The sequence below is a fragment of the Cibotium barometz genome, chromosome 10, assembly GCF_041138505.1.
Source record: "Cibotium barometz isolate CiBa-2024 chromosome 10, ASM4113850v1, whole genome shotgun sequence".
Taxonomy (NCBI): domain Eukaryota; kingdom Viridiplantae; phylum Streptophyta; class Polypodiopsida; order Cyatheales; family Cibotiaceae; genus Cibotium; species Cibotium barometz.
The window spans coordinates 26,556,742-26,576,721 of record NC_141055.1 but is presented as its reverse complement, the minus strand read 5'-3'; the positions used below and the strand labels follow the sequence as shown (position 1 = coordinate 26,576,721).

Genomic DNA, 19,980 nt, shown 5'->3' with positions numbered 1-19,980 from the left:
AGCTTTACTACTACTACTAATAATAACAATAATAAAGCTTTACTACTACGAATTGCTAAAGCCTTAAAGCTTTAGCAATTAAAAGCTTTAAAAAAAGCTTTACTATTACTACTACTAATAATAATAGCTTTAAAAAAAGCTTTACTACTACTACTAATAAAAATAATAGAATTAAAAAAAAGCTTTACAATTTTTTCTTTTTCTCTTTGTTAATTTGAGTACTAGCCGTTGTTTATTTTCCAAACTTTATTAGCTTAAAAAGCTTTAAGGTTCTACATCATAAGCTTTAAAAAGCCTATAAGCTATATTTAAAAAAAACTTTCAAAGCTATCAATTTTTTAAAAAAATAAATTTTTTACAAGCTTTTGTACTAACATTTAAAAAGCTTTAAACTAAAAATAATAATCATTAAAAGCTAGTAAAGTTTCCAAGCTTTACAAGCTTCAAAAAGCTCTACATTAAAACTCTAAAAATTATTCATGACTACCCAAATTTTTAAAAGTAAATTCACCATTTAAAAAAAAAGATTACTATTTTGAGTACACTTCCAAGAGAAAGGACTCTCATATTTCTCACTTCTTCATCAACATTTCTTCTTCAAAGCTTCTACAAAGACTAAATCAAAGGTTCAAGGGTAAATTCAGCATCAAGGACTATAAGTAAAGGAGAATTTCAAAGGTTTTGTGTTTACTTTTTGTAGATTTCATCAAGGCTTACTTTTCCACAAGCTAATCATGACGATGACGAAGTTCAAGGTTCTAACCATACCAACACAAAATAATCCCTCAATTTTAAAAAAAATGACATGGAGAGCATTGACGGCTAAAGCTTTTTTCAACATTATGGTCTAACATGTGGGACAATCACACAAGCAACTAATGAGAGACATTAACTAAATGCCCCTAGAGAGGCATTTAATTACAATAAGGCAATATTAAGGTTGGACCTTATAATAGATGGACACAACAAGGTGGAGTGCCATTTGTTTCTTAGAGTAAAGGTCAAGATAATCTCGATTTTTTCAACGTTAGGAAGGAGGAAAACCTTGGGGAAAAAAAAAAGGGGGGGGGGGGGGGGGGGGGGATCTTGCCAGTTGCCAAAGTTCGCTACGTAACTGTCAACCCTTTCGCTAGACACCTCGTCTGAGGTCGCACTGGGTAACTACATAAGCTGCCTCGCTTTCCTCGAGCTGCTGCGTATCGTCCACTCCCACACACACACATAGAGGGGTAGTATCTGCCACATTCTAGGGTTCTTGTAACTGCCATGGTGGTTTAGAGGAGAATGGGAGCAGTAGAGAAGCTAGTTGCAGACCATGAAACCCACCACGGCGGAGGAAATTCCTCAGGTGACTGCCCGCAGCCTCAGCCTGTTCTTGAGTGTCTCCCCCTCATCGCCACTGTCGCCACCAGCTCCCCGCCCCTGGCGCCGCAACCCAGGCAGCTTCCCCACCATCATGACATCCTCACGGTGCTTGGCGGTAAGGCCTCCTGCCGCCGTAAATTCGTTCTTCACCTCCACCTCCTCGACTCGCTCGGGAACCTCCTTCTCAGAGACCTTCCCATCGTCGCCTCCGTCGCCTTCGCCCACGATCACTCCCCCGTCAGACCTCCCGACGCTGGCGAGTCTCCCCTTTTCACCACCTTTAATGGCGTCGAGTTCTCCGCCCACGACAACCCCACCCGCATGGTGGCCGGTCGCGCCACTTTCAAGCTTGCGATCTCCTTGCTCTCCTCCAAGTTCGACAACCGCCTCTTCTGCATCTGCTTCACCCCGCAAACGAAGCCGCCCTTTTGCGCCCCTTGCTTCTCCACGCCAATCCGCAGCATTTCCCGTAAGAGAACCGTTACAGCTCAATCGCACAATAGCACCAAAAATTCTGATCCCCCTCATGTGTTACAAGGACTCAGCACCGCCAAAAACCGGCTGCAGCAACATGATCATTCTCAAGTTCATTCAAGCAACGATAACAACGACGGCGGCGCATGCTCTCAGCAACGACAAACCACAAGCTGCAGCCATGGCAGCCAATTGGGTAGCTCTAAATCCAGATTACATTATGGTAAGTTGCAGCAGCGACAATGTGTTGATTCTGCGCAGCTAATCAGCCTACAAAGATTAGCTAAGGGCGACTTGGACGTAGATCGACTTAATTCCTTTGACGTTGCTCATGAGCATCGCCAGAGGACAGCTTCCGGTGACGATCAACGCGTTGTGGATGCCCTTCTGCCGCTCTATCAAAGTCGAAATGCATGCGGAACCGCTCATCACCAAACCATGATGCATATCTTAAGCCCAAAATCAACCGCCGATCCTACCATTTCTCCTCGGCTTACCCCCAGCCCAGTGGAGTTTAGCAGCCCAAACTCAGCCGCTCTCACATCTGAGAGCTGCGTTGATCACGATGATGATCATCATCATTCGCAATACAATCGAATCTGTAAGTGTTGCAGCAGCCCCGACGGCATTCAGACTTGTACGCTTGCTTCATCGGGGCGCCCTCTAAGTGCGCCGTCTCCGCCCGTCAGCTGCACTAGACCTCTCCGTCCCCAAGCGAGAATTGGGGTCTGCAAGATCCCGTTGAACTCCATGAGTACGTCCCCGAGCAGCAGCCGCCTCCTGCACCCGTTGCAAGCTGGAGCTAGTTCCTGTTGCCGCGATACTGGACCAGTGCTCCTCCAAGAGGCCGATCTTCACTACACAGGCGGCTTTCTGCTGGGTGCGATGCAGCAACTGTGCTCCACGGCGGCGCTGGCGTCCCCCGTGAGGCAGCGACTTGATTCAATAATGCGAAGTTTCATGTGCAGTAGGAGGAATAAAACTCCAGGCGGAGCAGCAAGGCGTAGCTGGCCAAGAGACCAACCAGAAGCAGCCGAAGATCAGGAAAGTCAGCTAGACGAGGAGGAGAGAGCCATTCACTACCTGGAGCTAAGCCTATATGAGGTGACCCGGGAGATCCAGAAGCGCAAGGAGGAAGTCCGGCTGAAGAGGCGGAGGTTGATGGATGATGAAGGTCGGCTGCACAACATCATCTTTCAATCTTCCTCATGGATCAACAGCTTGAGCAGCAAGTTCAGCCACTGAACTTTCCGTTCTTGGCACGAACTCTGAAGTTGTTATGGTCACTACGTTTTAATACTCATCATTATTGGTCCACGCCATCTTCAAGAATAAAAAATCAAGTATTAGACCCAATACATAATGTAGTATAAAATGTTGGCTACTTGATTATTTTATGCCTTGCTACTTAAAACATTTAAATCAACGGCTGGTCCATCCATTTATTCAATAAGAGGATTTGAAGTGATGATTCTATGTAGGAGTACCTTTTGCTTATTGCAACCTGTTAAAGCTAACACATATCTAGTCAAGTTAAAGTAGTGAAAAATATAACAAATATGGCTTGTGGAACATGATTTGTTAAAAAAATGTGTTGAATTAGACTATTGCCAAGGCAAGCTTGATTGTTTATACATAAATCATTACTTAGAGGTCTTCTTCACAAACACAAAGGTGGATCTCCATTATGATCATGGTAGGTTTTAGACACAAAGTACAACGAAGAAGACAAATGGAAAGGAATCCACCTAATCCTTTGGCTATAACCAAACATTTATAGGAGTACAGATCAGATGGATATTCTCTCTAGGTATAGCACTTTAAAGCAATCACTTGTGTAGTGGTTTTTGATAGATTCACCACCAAACTCACTGATAGGGAGAAATGGAAATTCATGCAATAAGTTTAAAAAATGTGCCTGACACTTGCAAAGGATTGATATGTATACCTACTTGATAACCACCATGTAAGCATGGGATAATATAAGGGTAGTATTCATTTGAAGTTTTGACCCTATATGAATTTAGGACCACAAGCCCTCTAATATAAGGGTAGTATTCATCTGAAGTTTTGACCCTATATGAATTTAGGACCACAAGCCCTCTAATTTCATGAGGTTGAGCAAAAGAAGGATAGGGTAAGAACTAAGGTCTAGGTCATCTTTCCAAGGGCCGAACACTTTCCAAGAGACCAATGGTACCAAGAGGTATTTCATAGCATGCCTCAACAAAAGATCCAAAAATATTTTTAGAGAGTTACAAAGGAAGGGAAAGCTTCCACCACATTGTATTCTTGTTTTTAAAGAGCAATCAAAATACCTTTAGAGAGTTAAAAAAGAAGTGAAAGTTGTTTTTAAAGAGCAATAAACGATCCAAAAAGATGTTTAGAGAGTTACAAAGGAAGTGAAAGCTGCCACCATATTGGACTCTTGTTTTTAAAGAGTAATCAAAGTGGAAGATAGGATAGATTATGATAATAGAGGCATAGATGATCAAGCCTTAGCTTCCACACCAAGGTCCAACAATTGGAATAAAGTCCAATAGAAGGACTAAAACACTCAAGTTATTATGGAAAAAGTAGCAAGGGAATTGGCAATGATGATGTATGAACAATTCAAGGTAAGTTGTCAAAACTCTCTTAAGTTGCAAATGAGGTTGCAAACTCCATGTGATTATCTTTTGTGTTCAATTTGCAATGGAATTACATGGCCAATTAGTGTCATTTCTCAAGGACCATAAGTTAGAAAACATAACACATAGAATTATATAGAAGGAGAAGTGTCACATACCTGGTAACTGGCTATGTAGGGCCCAACCAGACATGAAGCTCAATCACCAAGGGTGTCCGAGGTTCAGGGAGAGGCTCCTGGGTTGGAGAACCAGAGTCGGGCAAGTGTGGGCAGGCAGCCACTACATAAGCTTGCCAATTATCCACACTCCCCTCTTCTCCTCCTTCATCTTAGTCCCCACCTATGGGCAATGTAACATTGGTATCAAAGCTGCGTTCAAATAGGCCTTCTCTCTCGAATCACTCTGTGCGTGACCTTGCTCCAAAAATGAGATAATATTTTCATGTTTCAATGGTTCAAAATCTCATCGTATTGTTAGGTGTTGTAGGAGAACTCTGTGTGTGGGATCTTGGTGCGGGGGGAAGGAGGAGCTTGGAAGCATCTCTCTCTCTCTCTCTCTCTCTCTCTCTCTCTCTCTCTCTCTCTCTCTCTCTCTCTCTCTCTCTCTCCTTTATTAGAGCCAAACGACGCTGTCGTGCTATGGCACGTCTATGGTGTGAAACCATGCATATGAGGCCATTAAATGTAAATCCAGATGCATGGGATTAATAAGTGCCATGACTTGAGTCATTATATGATGCCTAAGTACATATGTTCATATTGTAAATGAGGTTCAATAAGACGAGCTGAGACTGAGTCAGGTCTCAGAGCCTGTGTACATAACGAGTGTAGCAGGTGTTTTAACACTTGGATAGTGTGATGTTTTTAGTGGAGGAAAAGGGTAGTCTTTTGCTGTGCAGATGCATGCTTGAAGGCCAGGTAATCAGTGGAGAAATGTGTGAGTTTTTGTGAAGTGCACAGGCTAATAAGGAGCCATTTTGGAGGGCAGATAGCAGGAGCTGGGAGTGCCTGATGGGTATGTGATGAACTGAAGAATTGTGGTCAGACATGCTATGAACAACTTCCTAGAAGGAAATTTTTGCAGAGGAGCTACAGTTTGAGATCTTTTTAGCACCCAAGGTGGGTACTTTTCATCCGGAATAGCTACAGATGATAGATGGCTAGTTTGAAGCGGCTTTTGTGTGCACATGATGAGCATGCTGTGGTGAGACCCAGGTGTCTGGACATAGGTGGTCATATGGAATTCAAGGCCATGAAGTTGGATTGGTGATCGGGTGCGTGAGCGGTGAGATATGGACACACCAACTGGGGCACCTTTCATGATGTGCAAGGAAGAACTAGATTTTTTGTAAGTGTTGAGTACGGGGATGGCAACTAGAACTCTTGCATTTGGCTTCTTTCTTTCGTTGGAAAGAGGAGGATCGGGCGTGGAAGCTAGCTAGGGTTTCTGAGCTTCTGCTGGCTGTAGGAAGGCCTCTAGAGACCTTCCTCTTTACATCCGAGTCTGTGAATGAAGGACACCCTGACAAGCTTGTGACCAGGTCTCTGATGCAGTTCTTGATGCTTGCTTGGAACAAGATCCGGAGAGCAAGGTTTTCCATGCTCTGGAGGAGCGAGAGGCGGAGGAGAGAAGATCCCACAGGGAGGCCCTCCTTTGAACGGCGGCAATTGAAGCATCCACACCAGCCAATGCGCAATCAGACAGCGAAGCTGATGAAGAAAATAATCACCAAGCAGAGGGCAACTGGCAGACGCAAGGTGGCGGCTTGCATGGCATGCGAAGGAGTTTTTTTTTTAAGGAAATTTCCGAATATTAAGCAAGAAATAAGGAGGCGCAGTGTATTTCAAACTGGGGAAATTCGAAATTTTAGCTGCAAAAGGCGAAGGAGCCCGATTCTCTTGCGCGAAAGAAAGGGGAAAAACCCAGAAACGCAGAAAGGAGGGGGGGGAATATGCAGAAACGGGAAGAAGAGAGAACCAGAGAAGAATTCTACTAGAGGTTCAAAAATTGTGAGGAGCGCTACTGTTTAGGGCATCCTGGGGTTAGAATTAAAGAGAAAATAAAGCTCTATCCAACGTCATGTTCTTAAAAATCTCATAGTATACAAGGAAAATGATGTCAAAAGCTCTATGAATGGTGATTTTGGTGCATATTGCAGTGAAGCAGAACATGGGGGAAAAGCGAAATCCACAAATTCGCTTCTTTTTTTTACTCTGAGATAAGTAAATTTTTTTTTTGTTACTTACGATTTCTAAAATCGTATAGTCTAGGAATAAAAATATTTCCCCTTTAAGGTTTCTTTGGGAACAAGAAGGCTTTGGGGAAAAAGGTTTTATGGTTTTGGAGAGTCTTGGAATAGGAAAGCATCAAAGGTACAAAGAGTTTCCGGAATTTGGATATTATTTTGTAAAAAGCTACTTGGTTGGATTTTGGATTGCTAGACATGGAGTTTTTTAAAAATCACATGAATATGTTGTACATATGCCATATGTCATCTTTTGCTTTGTGAGTTGTTAAAATCTGAAAAGCAGGTTTTCATGAAATCAAGAGATATCTTGAAATGATGGAGTTGGCAATATATGAAATATGTGATGTGAATGGTCACATGTATATGGAAATCATTTGTAGATTGTGTTATGCCTACATGTGATTGGTTTGAGGCATTTGGAAAAAGAGTCAGGAGATCTATGCTTGGAACTTGCCATGCTCTTGACACACAATTTATGTGCAATCATCAAGCTGAATTTGGGGATGTATTGAAGTGAATTGGCACATGTACATGTCAACAAAAATGGTGATATCTTATGCTCCTTGAAGAGCTATCTGTTTTGTTTCCTTGCTGGGATTTTGGAAGCTACTCTCACAGCCAGAAGTCTCGCACTTTCCCAGCGATACCACCCACGTCACGACAGCTTTGGTGAACCCGACGTGAAACTGCTGGGGTGAGAGTGTGGTGAAATACACAGGGAAGCTATGGCTGAGAATCCTGAGGGACAGGGGGTTCATTTTGACCCCGGAGTTATGCAAATGTTTCAGATGTTTACTATGTATATGCAACAGCAGCAAGCTGCTGAGAGGGGGCAAATTTCCACGACTAAAGCACTGCAGTCAATTGTGAAAAAGGTGGATCAATTTGATGGTAAGGACATCACAAAGTACCTGCGCAATTACACAAAGGAAATGGAGTTAAACAGGGTGACTGAGGAGGATATGGTTCGAAGCTTTGAGCTGGTATGTGTTCCTGAAATAAGAGAGCGCATAAGAGGATTACAGGCAGCACATGGTGGTAGAAATTGGGAGGAGTTCAAGCTTGCTTTGAAGGATGATTATTTCATGGAGGATTCCGAGCGGGTGACCAAACGAACTTTCTTGGAATGGGTCACGAAACCCAAAATGGGAATTTCTGCCACAGAGTTGCTAAGAGAGTTTGAGAAGCGCTATGCCCAGCTGTCAAGGATTGAGCGCACAACCTTGGACAGGGAAAAAAACAGAGCTCTTCTTACAAGCAGCCGGGAAAGATCTCCAAGAAAAACTAGAAATTCTCCTTGAGGATAAGGATACAGAGCAGGGACTAAAGAGTGATTCAAGGAATGATGTCAAGGATGCGGTCACCATGTTAGCAAAGCGGCAGCGAAGGAGGGATAAAATGGTGATGAGCTCGATAACTCCTATAACTGTTATTACCCCTGAGAATCTACCAAAACCAGCTGCTGCAATCGCAAAGGTAGAAGGGCCGATGGATGAGCTTATTAAGGGCATGCGAGACCTAAAACTGAAGATGTCTAGGATTGAGAAAAAAGGGATACCATTAGGGCAGGCTTCTATGCAAAGGCCTCAAAGCAAGGAAGGGTTTACATTCAGATGTATTTGGTGTGATGACCCAGAACATGCAAAGAAAGACTGTGCTAGCTATAAAGAAGCCCTCAGAAATCAACTTGTGTTTTTCAAAGATGGAAAAATCCACCTTACGAAGACTGGTCTTCCATTAAGCACAAACTTTGGAAAGGGAGGGATGAAAAAGCTGGTTGAAGACATGGTTGCTGGACATGCCATCGACCTATGGGTTAAAGGTTGGTCAATCAAAGCAGGAATCTGAGAATGATGAAGATTATGAGAATGAAGATTTTTGGCCATCAACAATGGAGCTAATTGCATCAAAAAAGGTGTCTAAATAGGCTTTGCATGAGGCCAGGTGACTGCATACGTCTTGAGACTGGCTGGGAAGAGCCTGTGGATTCTTTATCTATTCATGCCTACATTGCAAAATGCCAGAATAATGAGGCACAGGTAGAGGAAAAGCATAAGAGGGAAAATGAGGAAGGAGGGCCATCAAAAAGGGTTACCCGTGGTAGTGAAAAGAAGGATCCTGGGCCATCACATATGCCTCCACCGCATAGCAGACCTCCATAGGAAGTATCAATGGAAGAAGTGCCAGCAAAAATGAAGCATGAGAAGGAGAAGGGTAAAGGGAAAAGTCCACTCTACAAGCTTCAATCTGATATTGAAGCCGCAACAGATCTCAAAAAGGTGCTTGAAGAGAGGATTCTAAACAGTAGGGTGGAATTTACACTAGGGGAAGTCTTGGGAATTGCAAAGAAAGAATTCCATGATGAGATAATTGATATTATACTCGAAGGAAAAGGCAGTCCATAATTGAATCTATTCCATCACAAGGGGAGGCAAGCACTTCCAAGACTCATGGGGTACAGGTACAGCAAAAGGAAGAGAGAGAGAATGTGGTGGAATGTAATCACTCTGCTGAAGGGGCACGACAAGTGCGCTTTGTGGATGAGGATGATGAAAAGGAAGTTCTTACAAAGAGTCATTACTCCAGGAGCCATTGGGCAAGGGCCACCACTGAAACCCTTGTCAAGATAGATGACTTGGAAGAGCCGTATGTCGCTCTAATCGACCATGGGTCTGAGATAAATCTTATGGCTAAAAATCTCTACAACAAATGTAAGTGGCCAATGGATGTAGATCATGGTTAAAGCAGCTAACAACTCATCTGGAGAGCTCTATGCAGCCTGTCCAAATGTAAGGGTAACTATAGGGGATGTGAAAGATAATCAGAACTTCTTTGTTCAAGAGATGTCATCGTATCCCCTCATCCTTGGGCAACCCTACATTACAACTGTGAGGATGATGACTCGGCATATGCAAGAATAAGGAGTAAAGATGGTAAGAAAGCTGTTCAGTTCTTGACAGTTTGCATTAACCATGAAAGGAACCGTGAGTCTCTTCAAGCACAGTCACTCCCAAAGATAAACAGAGAATTCATGAACTACAGGGAGATGAGGGATTTTGGCCAGGTGCCATTGTAAAGCGGGATTCAATGGTACAAGGGAAAATGAGTTCTCGCAGGACTCAATCAATGTAAATAACTTTTCAGCAAATTTTCAGGGATTTTCTAGCTATGGGTCACTAGTCTTTGTAAAAAGCAAGGATTTGAAGCGTGGCATGCGTCGACATGTACAAAATGAACAAAAAAGTCTTGAGCAGTGTGGTCTTTTGGAGAAGAATGAGTTTATTTCAGGGGTGCTTGATGAGGTGTCATTTGTGGATACTATGGATGTGCTTTTTGGTATGGAAAGAGCATGCTTACAGGGTGGAAATGAGATGATAGAGGTGTCATCTGTGGGGATGTATGATATAATCCGGGAATTTGAGGGGATGGAATGTAAAAACATGAATTGTGAGATGGATGCTCATGTTGATACAAAGTATAAAACGGTTGCAAAGAAGGTGAAACCAGTTGCCTTGCCCTTGCCACCAAGAAGTAAGGAGAAAATAGATGAAGCCTCTATGCAACCGAATCTCAGAGATCCGAAGAAAATTGGGCATAAGTTTACACAGGAAACCCTAAAAGAGCTAAAGATTGGTGACAAGGATTTTCTGTTACCAGTTGAAAAGAAATGCTTTGAGGAGATGCTTGTAAAACATGGGAAAGCCTTTGCTTTTCAACCGCATGAGATAGGCTGTGTTGATCCAAGCGTAATAGTGCCAATGGTGATCTTCACTGTTCCACATGTGCCCTGGAACCTGCGGCGGCCGATTCCAGTACCAAAGGCTCTCTTGCCAAAGCTGATGGAATTACTAAAAGAAAAGATCAGGATGGGAATTTTGGAGCCATCATGCGCTCCATACTCTAACAGATGGTTTACCGTGCCAAAGAAAAATGGAACATTGCGCTTCATTCAAGACATGCAACCTGTAAACAAGGTCACAATCAGGAATGTGGGAGCAGGTTCGATTGTGGACGAGTTTGCAGAAGCATTTGCAGGGAAAGCCATATACTCTATGGGTGATCTGTATTCGGGATATGATCAGTTCCAGTTGGATATACAAAGCAGGGACTTGACCACAATGAAAACTCCTTTGGGATTGGTAAGGATGTGTACCTTACCACCACAGGGAGCCACCAACTCAGTGGCGCATATGATGAATGGAATGAATAAAGTCTTGTGAGACTTCATACCACAAATAACTATGCCTTTTCTGGATGATGTGCCAATAAAAGGCTGTGATGAGAAAGACAAAGATGGGGATTTGGATTCGAAGGGGTGCCGCAAGTTTGTGGCAAATCATATAAAAGATTGTGATATGATTCTATCCAGGCTTGAAGAGGTGAATCTTACTTTATCTGGACTGAAATCAGTGTTTGGGGTTGGTGAAGTGCTAATAGTGGGGCATCTTTGTAGTACTAGTGGACGTCGACCTTGTCCAGCCAAGATAGATGCAATACAAAGAATGAAAGAGATATGCATTAATGTTACAGAGCTGAGGAGATTTCTTGGTGCATGTGTCTTTTATGTTATTTGGATCCCACATTATGCACATGTAGCAGATCCTCTTTATCAACTTTTGAGGAAAAATCAAAAATTTTTGTGGAGTGCAGTATATATTAAAGCTATGCGGAAGCTGAAATGTTTGCTCCAATCATCACCTACTCTAAGGAAGGCAGATTATGAGTGTGGCAGGCCTGTGATTGTTACAGTTGATACTAGTCCTACTGGAATAGGATGGGCAGTAGGGCAAGATGATAAGGATGATCACAGGTATGTAATCAGATTTGGAGCAAAGGTATTAAGCATTCGTCAACGAAAATATCCGCAGATCAAGAGGGAGTTATGGGGAATAGTCACTGCTCTAAAATGTGAAAAAGAATATCTTATTGGGGCATCTGTACTTGTGGAAACTGATTGCTTGCCACTCCTTGGGATGATTGCAAGCTGCACCACTCCAGATATCGCTATGCTTAGGTGGATTGCCTATATCAAGTCACTAAATCTTGAGTTTGAGCATATTGCAGGAAAAGATAACCCAGTTGCAGATATGCTATCAAGAGCCAGGTATGAAGATGAAGAAGGGATGATTAGTGACATTGATGATGTAGGTACAAAGTTCTATACTACTGCATATGCAAAAGGGGACCATACGTGCCTATCAAATGCACTTGTTGAGTCTTTTACTGAGGAAATGTATGAAGGAGATTGGTTGCTTATTGGTCAATACTTGAGTACTCTGACGACAGGAAAATTGGTCTGACTCAGAATTTAAGAGGATCCGTAGAAAAGCATATGGGTATTTTCTAAAGGATGGATACCTGTGGAAGCATCCTAAGCAGAGGAATGCTATGCCACAGAGAGTCATATGTGATAAAGAGACTCAAGGGAAGCTCATGAAAGAATTCCATGAGAGTCTCTTGGCTGCACATCGAAGTGTGTGGGCCACCTTTACCAAAATAACGGAAAGATATTGGTGGAAAGGAATGTACAAGGATGTTTCCCAATATGTGGAAACATGCATGGTATGTCAAATATACTCAAATGTGCGACATCGTGATGGCTTGCAACCAACCTACCCACCTGCCATGCATTACAAATGGGTAGTGGATCTAGTTACAATGCCTTTGGGAATTTGGCAGATGCGGTACATAGCACTTGCAAGAGAAGATTTGACAAATCGGGTGGAAGGGCGTGCTCTTAGAACAAAGAGTACGGAAACAGTATGCAAATTTCTCTTGGAAGATATGATTTGCCGGTATGGTTGTGTTGGAAAAATAACAGTTGGCAGAGGTGAGCTAGATGTTGAAGAAGCAAGGGAATTCTTCTCTAGAATTGGCATCAAATTGGCCCTAACATGTGCTTACAACCCTGAGGGCAACGGTAAAAGTGAGCGAGGACATCCTCCAATCATTAAAGCTTTGGCTAAGGCATGCAGAGGAAGAATGCGAGAGTGGCCAAGGCTGCTACCATATGCCTTGTGGGCTGACCGTACAACTCATAGCTCAGTGATGATACATGCCTGCAGAATTAATGTATGGTCAGAAGCCAGTAATGCCAGTTGAAGAAGTAGTTCCAACTTGGAATGTATTACCCTGGGTGGAAGAATTGAATAGAGAAGACCTCCTTGCATTGCAAATAAGACAGCTGGAGAGGAGGCCTGAAGATATAGAGCTTGCTAAAGCTCGTTTGAAAGATGCAAGGTTGAAAAATAAAGAAAGATTTGATAGAAGACACAGACTCCGGCCAAAACCTATTGAAGAAGGTGATTGGGTTCTAATGTATGATAGTAGTCTTGACAACCAGTTTACTGTGCAAAGGAAGTTTGCAAAAAGATGGTCTGGCCCATACATTGTCAAGCATGTGCATGGAAATACCATGTATACCCTGTGTGAGCTTGATGGAACAGAGATAAAGAATCTTGTAGCAGGCAAAAGGATCAAGATGTTTAAAAGAAGGCATGACAGTGATCCTTTTGATTCACAGGAGACTCAGGATGAGAGGCTTGACAGTGATAGCATGGATATGGTTGAAGAGGAAGAAGATGATCTTCCTGGTAATGTAGAAGATGAAGACGACATCCAGATATATGTGGATCTTGATGATGATTTGGCACATACCAGAGGATGTGCAGGTTTAGAGGGGGTGGATGTCGTGCTATGGCACGTCTATAGTGTGGAACCATGCATATGAGGCCATTAAATGTAAATCCAGATGCATGGGATTAAGTGCCATGACTTGAGTCATTATATGATGCCTAAGTACATATGTTCATATTGTAAATGAGGTTCAATAAGACGAGCTGAGACTGAGTCAGGTCTCAAAGCCTGTGTACATAACGAGTGTAGCAGGTGTTTTAACACTTGGATAGTGTGATGTTTTTAGTGGAGGAAAAGGGCAGTCTTTTGCTGTGCAGATGCATGCTTGAAGGCCAGGTAATCAGTGGAGAAATGTGTGAGTTTTTGTGAAGTGCACAGGCTGATAAGGAGCCATTTTGGAGGGCAGATAGCAGGAGCTGGGAGTGCCTGATGGGTATGTGATGAACTGAAGAATTGTGGTCAGACATGCTATGAACAACTTCCTAGAAGGAAATTTTTGCAGAGGAGCTACAGTTTGAGATCTTTTTAGCACCCAAGGTGGGTACTTTTCATCCGGAATAGCTACAGATGATAGATGGCTAGTTTGAAGCGGCTTTTGTGTGCACATGATGAGCATGCTGTGGTGAGACCCAGGTGTCTGGACATAGGTGGTCATATGGAATTCAAGGCCATGAAGTTGGATTGGTGATCGGCGGGTGCGTGAGATATGGACACACCAACTGGGGCACCTTTCATGATGTGCAGGGAAGAACTAGATTTTTTGTAAGTGTTGAGTACGGGGATGGCAACTAGAACTCTTGCATTTGGCTTCTTTCTTTCGTTGGAAAGAGGAGGATCGGGCGTGGAAGCCAGCTAGGGTTTCTGAGCTTCTGCTGGCTGTAGGCAGGCCTCAGTTCGAAATGGAGACCTTCCTCTTTACATCCGAGTCTGTGAATGAAGGACACCCTGACAAGCTTGTGACCAGGTCTCTGATGCAGTTCTTGATGCTTGCTTGGAACAAGATCCGGAGAGCAAGGTTTTCCATGCTCTGGAGCGAGAGGCGGAGGAGAGAAGATCCCACAGGGAGGCCCTCCTTCGAACGGCGTCAATTGGAGCATCCACACCAGCCAATGCGCAATCAGACAGCAAAGCTGATGAAGAAAATCATCACCAAGCAGAGGGCAACTGGCAGACGCAAGGTGGCAGCTTGCGTGGCATGCGAAGGAGTTTTTTTTTAAAAGAAAATTTCCGAATATTAAGCAAGAAATAAGGAGGCGCAGTGTATTTCAAACTGGGGAAATTCGAAATTTTAGCTGCAAAAGACGAAGGAGCCCGATTCTCTTGCGGGAAAGAAAGGGGAAAAAACCAGAAACGCAGAAAGGAGGGGGGGGAATATGCAGAAACGGGAAGAAGAGAGAACCAGAGAAGAATTCTACCATAGGTTCAAAAATTGTGAGGAGCGCTACTGTTTAGGGCATCCTGGGGTTAGAATTAAAGAGAAAATAAAGCTCTATCCAACGTCATGTTCTTAAAAATCTCATAGTATACAAGGAAAATGATGTCAAAAGCTCTACGAATGGTGATTTTGGTGCATACTGCAGTGAAGCAGAACATGGGGGAAAAGCGAAATCCACAAATTCGCTTCCTTTTTTTACTCTGAGATAAGTAATTTTTTTTTGTTACTTACGATTTTTAAAATCGTATAGTCTAGGAATAAAAATATTTCCCCTTTAAGGTTTCTTTGGGAACAAGAAGGCTTTGGGGAAAAAGGTTTTATGGTTTTGGAGAGTCCTCGAATAGGAAAGCATCAAAGATACAAAGAGTTTCTGAAATTTGGATATTATTTTGTAAAAAGCTACTTGGTTGGATTTTGGATTGCTAGACATGGAGTTTTTTAAAAATCACATGAATATGTTGTACATATGCCATATGTCATCTTTTGCTTTGTGAGTTGTTGAAATGTGAAAAGCAGGTTTTCATGAAATCAAGAGATATCTTGAAATGATGGAGTTGGCAATATATGAAATATGTGATGTGAATGGTCACATGTATATGGAAATCATTTGTAGATTGTGTTATGCCTACATGTGATTGGTTTGAGGCATTTGGAAAAAGAGTCAGGAGATCTATGCTTGGAACTGGCCATGCTCTTGACACACAATTTATGTGCAATCATCAAGCTGAATTTGGGGATGTATTGAAGTGAATTGGCACATGTACATGTCAACAAAAATGGTGATGTCTTATGCTCCTTGAAGAGCTATCTGTTTTGTTTCCTTGCTGGGATTTTGGAAGCTACTCTCACAGCGAGAAGTCTCGCACTTTCCCAGCAATACCACCCACATCACGACAACGCGCAAGAAACAACGTGCAAGAGCTGTCTCCCTCTCTCTTCTTCAACCTAGCAGCTATGCCGCAACCCACATGTGAGATCCCTCTCTATGCATCGAACTCTAGAGTGCTCGTAGAGCAGAAGTAGCAACCTTGCATGCAGGGCAGAGCTTCCCACTCGGGGCCTCGTCCACAAATGTCCGGACAAGAGACTAATCCCTTGGTTCTTCCAAAACTGAACCCGGAAAAAAAACTTCCCTTGCCCAGAAAACATAGGCGATTCCTTTAGGAAAAATCTTCTAACGTAGTCAACAGCCTTACCTATCCTTTGTATTCTAACTCAACCCGCGGTTCACATAGCCGAATCAAAGGAGGAACTTGCACTTGGTTCATAGAGCTTTTTTCCTCGTCAAAGAGGTACAGCCATTGATTCTTTTCCATAGAACAAGAATTATCCCGTGACTTACTTCAACTATCGTAACTTGAACAGAATTGAATTTTATTATATGAATCCATCGATCCAGCCTAACCCCATCCAATCCCATAGGTTAGCCGCCCAACCATTGTATTGATAGGATCCATTATAAAAATTGGTTATCTTTTGTCTCGGGTACCAGAGAAAAGAGTTCCCAGGTTCCCTAGCCGGCTCTCATGCAAAAATTAAATAAACACACCACTTACGCACCCAATATGAAATTGCCTTTCCTTAGACTCAACTATTTCCAAAATAGCATTGCAATAAAACCACAATGTTTCCAACATAATCCTCAGTATTTCAATTTCTAATCATTCCTTCCTCGGTGTACCTATGGCATCATTGGCAACCAGAACGCTCACCACTTGCTTATTCAAGGGCCTTTTCAATAGTTCCTAGCCCATAGTACCCAAGAATATTATAAAGATTTTTTCCATATTCCATTCATTCCTTCCTCAGCGTACCTATGGCATCATTGGCAACTAGAACGCTCACCACCTGCTCACTCAGGGGCCTTTTCAATAGTTCCTAGCCCATAGTACCTAGGAGTATAATCGCATAAAAATCATATGGACTCTCCATTGAAGATCAGCTAGATCAACCAACAAGATCCATGTAAAAGAGCCATGAACTCATTCGTTGAAGACCAGCAAGGCCAATCAACCAAATCCATGCCCGTGTTCAAAAAACAACTCCAACTCATTTTCTTCCTCGACGCATGCGTGGGTATCCTGGGCGACCCAGAGCTCGAGTACCGTATGGTCAGCACCCTCTAGGTTCTTTCGTAGGTGACCTAGCGCTTCATTCATAGGCCACTTCCTTGATCCCTCATCCACCATACCGAAAGCTCACCATTTTAACCGAACTGAGGCTGGTCAAGACCTCGGCCGATCTTGCCACGCGAGACATCCTTCTCTAACTCTCCACCAGCTGTTGCAACATTTCCACTTAGGTCTCCACCATGACCTCATTCCACAAGATAGTCAAAATGTTTCCCCCAGCATTCTTGACGTAAAACAATCTTTAAAAAAAATAGGTTTCACATACAAATACAATTTCTAAACAAAATTCCCATCTTTCCTCATTATTCCACATCCTTTCACATCATTCCTCATCATTTCTCATCATTCCATATCATTTCTCATCATTCCATATCATTCCACCTTATTTCTCATTATCCCACATTTTTTTATATCAATTCACGTCACATCATTTCACATCAATTCACATCCATTCACATCATCCCACATCATCCACATCAATGCACATTAACCTCATCAGTCCACACATCATCCACATCAATGCACATTAACCTCATCAGTCCACACATCAACCACATCAATGCACATTAACATCATCAGTCCACACATCAACCACATCAATGCACATTAACATCATCAGTCCACACATCCACATCAATGCACATTAACCTCATCAGTCCACACATCCACACATCATCCACATCAATACACATGAACCTCATCAGTCCACACATCAACCACACATCATCCACACATTACTTCTCATCACTCCACATCATTTCATACATCCCCCACATCACTTCTCATCACTCCACATCATTCCACACATCCCACACATCACTTCTCATCACTCCACATTATTTCCCACATTCATTCCACACCTCAATCCACAACATTAACCCATCAATCCCCACATCAATCCAATCTCTACAAACAAGATAGTCTCTTTTCGCTTTGAGTGAATCAGGTTTGATTATCAACTTTCCCTAATCTAGTTATCAGAATCCTCGTTCCACATCAACCAAGTTAAAAGTACAATTACTCTGCTTTTCATACTGACAAAATTTCCTAAGTTTCAACTTTTTCTCGACTCAATTCCATCAAATCTAAGTTTTCGTTCACTTTTGGATCCTCGATCCTTTCAAGTATTCTATAAGTCAGTCACAAGTATTCACGTTCATCCAACTAAGCGTGTTTGTCGTCTTTTTTTGGGAAATCCTTTTTCCGTTTAGAATGTACCCAAGATTCTATTTTTTGAGAATCTAAACGTATTCCCAAACGTCAATTATGTTCGTGATTCCTCTTTCTGATTAAAAATTAGAATGTACCCAAGATTCTATTTTTCGAGAATCCCAAACGTATTCCCAAAAGTCAATCATGTTCGTGATTCCTCTTTCTGATTAAAAATTAATCTATGACTTTTAGCATAAAAATTAACTATGCACAAAATTTATTTTTTTAATGATAAAAATTCTGGCATAGTTTTCTCGCATTTTCTATGAAATGATAATACTCAAAGTTCCTCTTTTAGAATAAAATTTATTTATGCATAAACCTTCATTTTCTACTGATAAAAATTTTGCCATAACTTCCTCGCATTTTCTATGAATTAAGAATGTTCAAAATCACACTTTTAACATAAGAATTAGTTTATGCATAAACATAAGCTTAAACATAGACATTAATTCATCATAAATCAAGAAAAGCATGGTTTTAAGAGAAAAACCACAAAATAAAATGCTTCCCAAGCATGAGGGAGGTTGGGAAGAAGATTAGCATTAAAAAGAGAGCATAAACTTCATTGTTTAGGCTTACCCTTGGTTTGCTCGATTCTTTACCTTGCTAGAATTGCGTAGGCCTCAAAGAAAAGGCTTGGCCACCAAGGGAAAAGGGTAGTCTTCAAGAGAAGAAGAGGTTCAGTGAAGCCCCAAAGCTTCAAAATGGAGGGCCAATGAAGAGAGAAGAGTAAAATACACTAAATTAAAAATTACACTAGTATTGAATTACTCTAATATGAAAATACAAAGGAATAGGGGTCTATTTATAGGTGAGGGAGGCCACCAACCAAGTCCAACTAGAATCTAGAGGTTTCGAGCTTCAGTTTGATCCACTTTGGACAAGTTTTGGACCAGTTAGGCCCACTTTTTTGATCTAGTTTGAAAGAGGTGAGAGGAGAGATGAAAAATCTCATTTTTTGATTAAAAATTTAGAGTAATCATGAGGATTCTAGGCATCTCCTTCATGAGCTCCACTCACCCTCCTGAGGTGTCAAAATTCTTTTTTTTTACTATTAAAATCCTTTTTTTTACTATTAAAATCCTTTTTTTTACTATTAAAATCCTATTTTTTAACTATTAAGTGTCAATACTAGTCGACTCTTCATCTTATGTGAGAATTTACTCCTTTTTGGGGGATTTTCTTTTATTCTTGCATTTTTCTTATTCCAACACTTGGATTAACCCCATTGGTCCTTTAGAACACTCTTTAGACCTTAATCCATAATTTTCTGAAAATGTGGACCCTTAGGCTAAGGTGTCTAATGCACATATTCAATTAATTTCTAATGCATATTAGAAAACTCCTTTTGAACTTTTTTTTCAGGGGAATTCATCTTAAATAAAAGCGGTAACTTTATATCCAAAAATATCTCAAAATTGTATTACATCTCTGTAGAATATTTTCTCTCTCTAGGCTAAAAACAAAGGAAAACAATGTTTTCTTGCATTTTGAAATAGGGGATGATTACAGAGACTAAAGGGGAGGTTCTTACACCTTTACATCTCAAAAACTGGATGAAGGAATCTTACACCACCAACCAGACTAGGCTAGGCCAACCAGGCCCATCCAGCCAACCAATGGCCAATAGTGGCTAGACCAAGCAAGGCCAACCAGTCTCGCAGCTATAACTACCACACGAGATGAGAGTAGTGGGATCTACGACTCTCATCTTGCCGCCATAGATCTACCATCGAGATTGGGTGGTGGCAGTAATCTTGGGCAAAATGGAGTAATCTCGATCCGCTCCCTTCCCCCCTAGGATTCGAACCCAACACCTCGAGCGTCTAAGCCGCATGCTCTACC

The 19,980-nt window shown here is 42.0% G+C and overlaps 1 protein-coding gene across 1 annotated transcript; it reads left to right on the top strand.

Moving 5' to 3' along the window:
• Nucleotides 1-1,284: 1,284 nt before the first annotated feature.
• Nucleotides 1,285-3,084, top strand: LOC147634717 (uncharacterized). The gene has a single exon (XM_086803286.1). The coding sequence runs from the start codon at nucleotides 1,285-1,287 to the stop codon at nucleotides 3,082-3,084; it is 1,800 nt and encodes a 599-aa protein (XP_086659412.1).
• The last annotated feature ends 16,896 nt before the right edge of the window (nucleotides 3,085-19,980 follow it).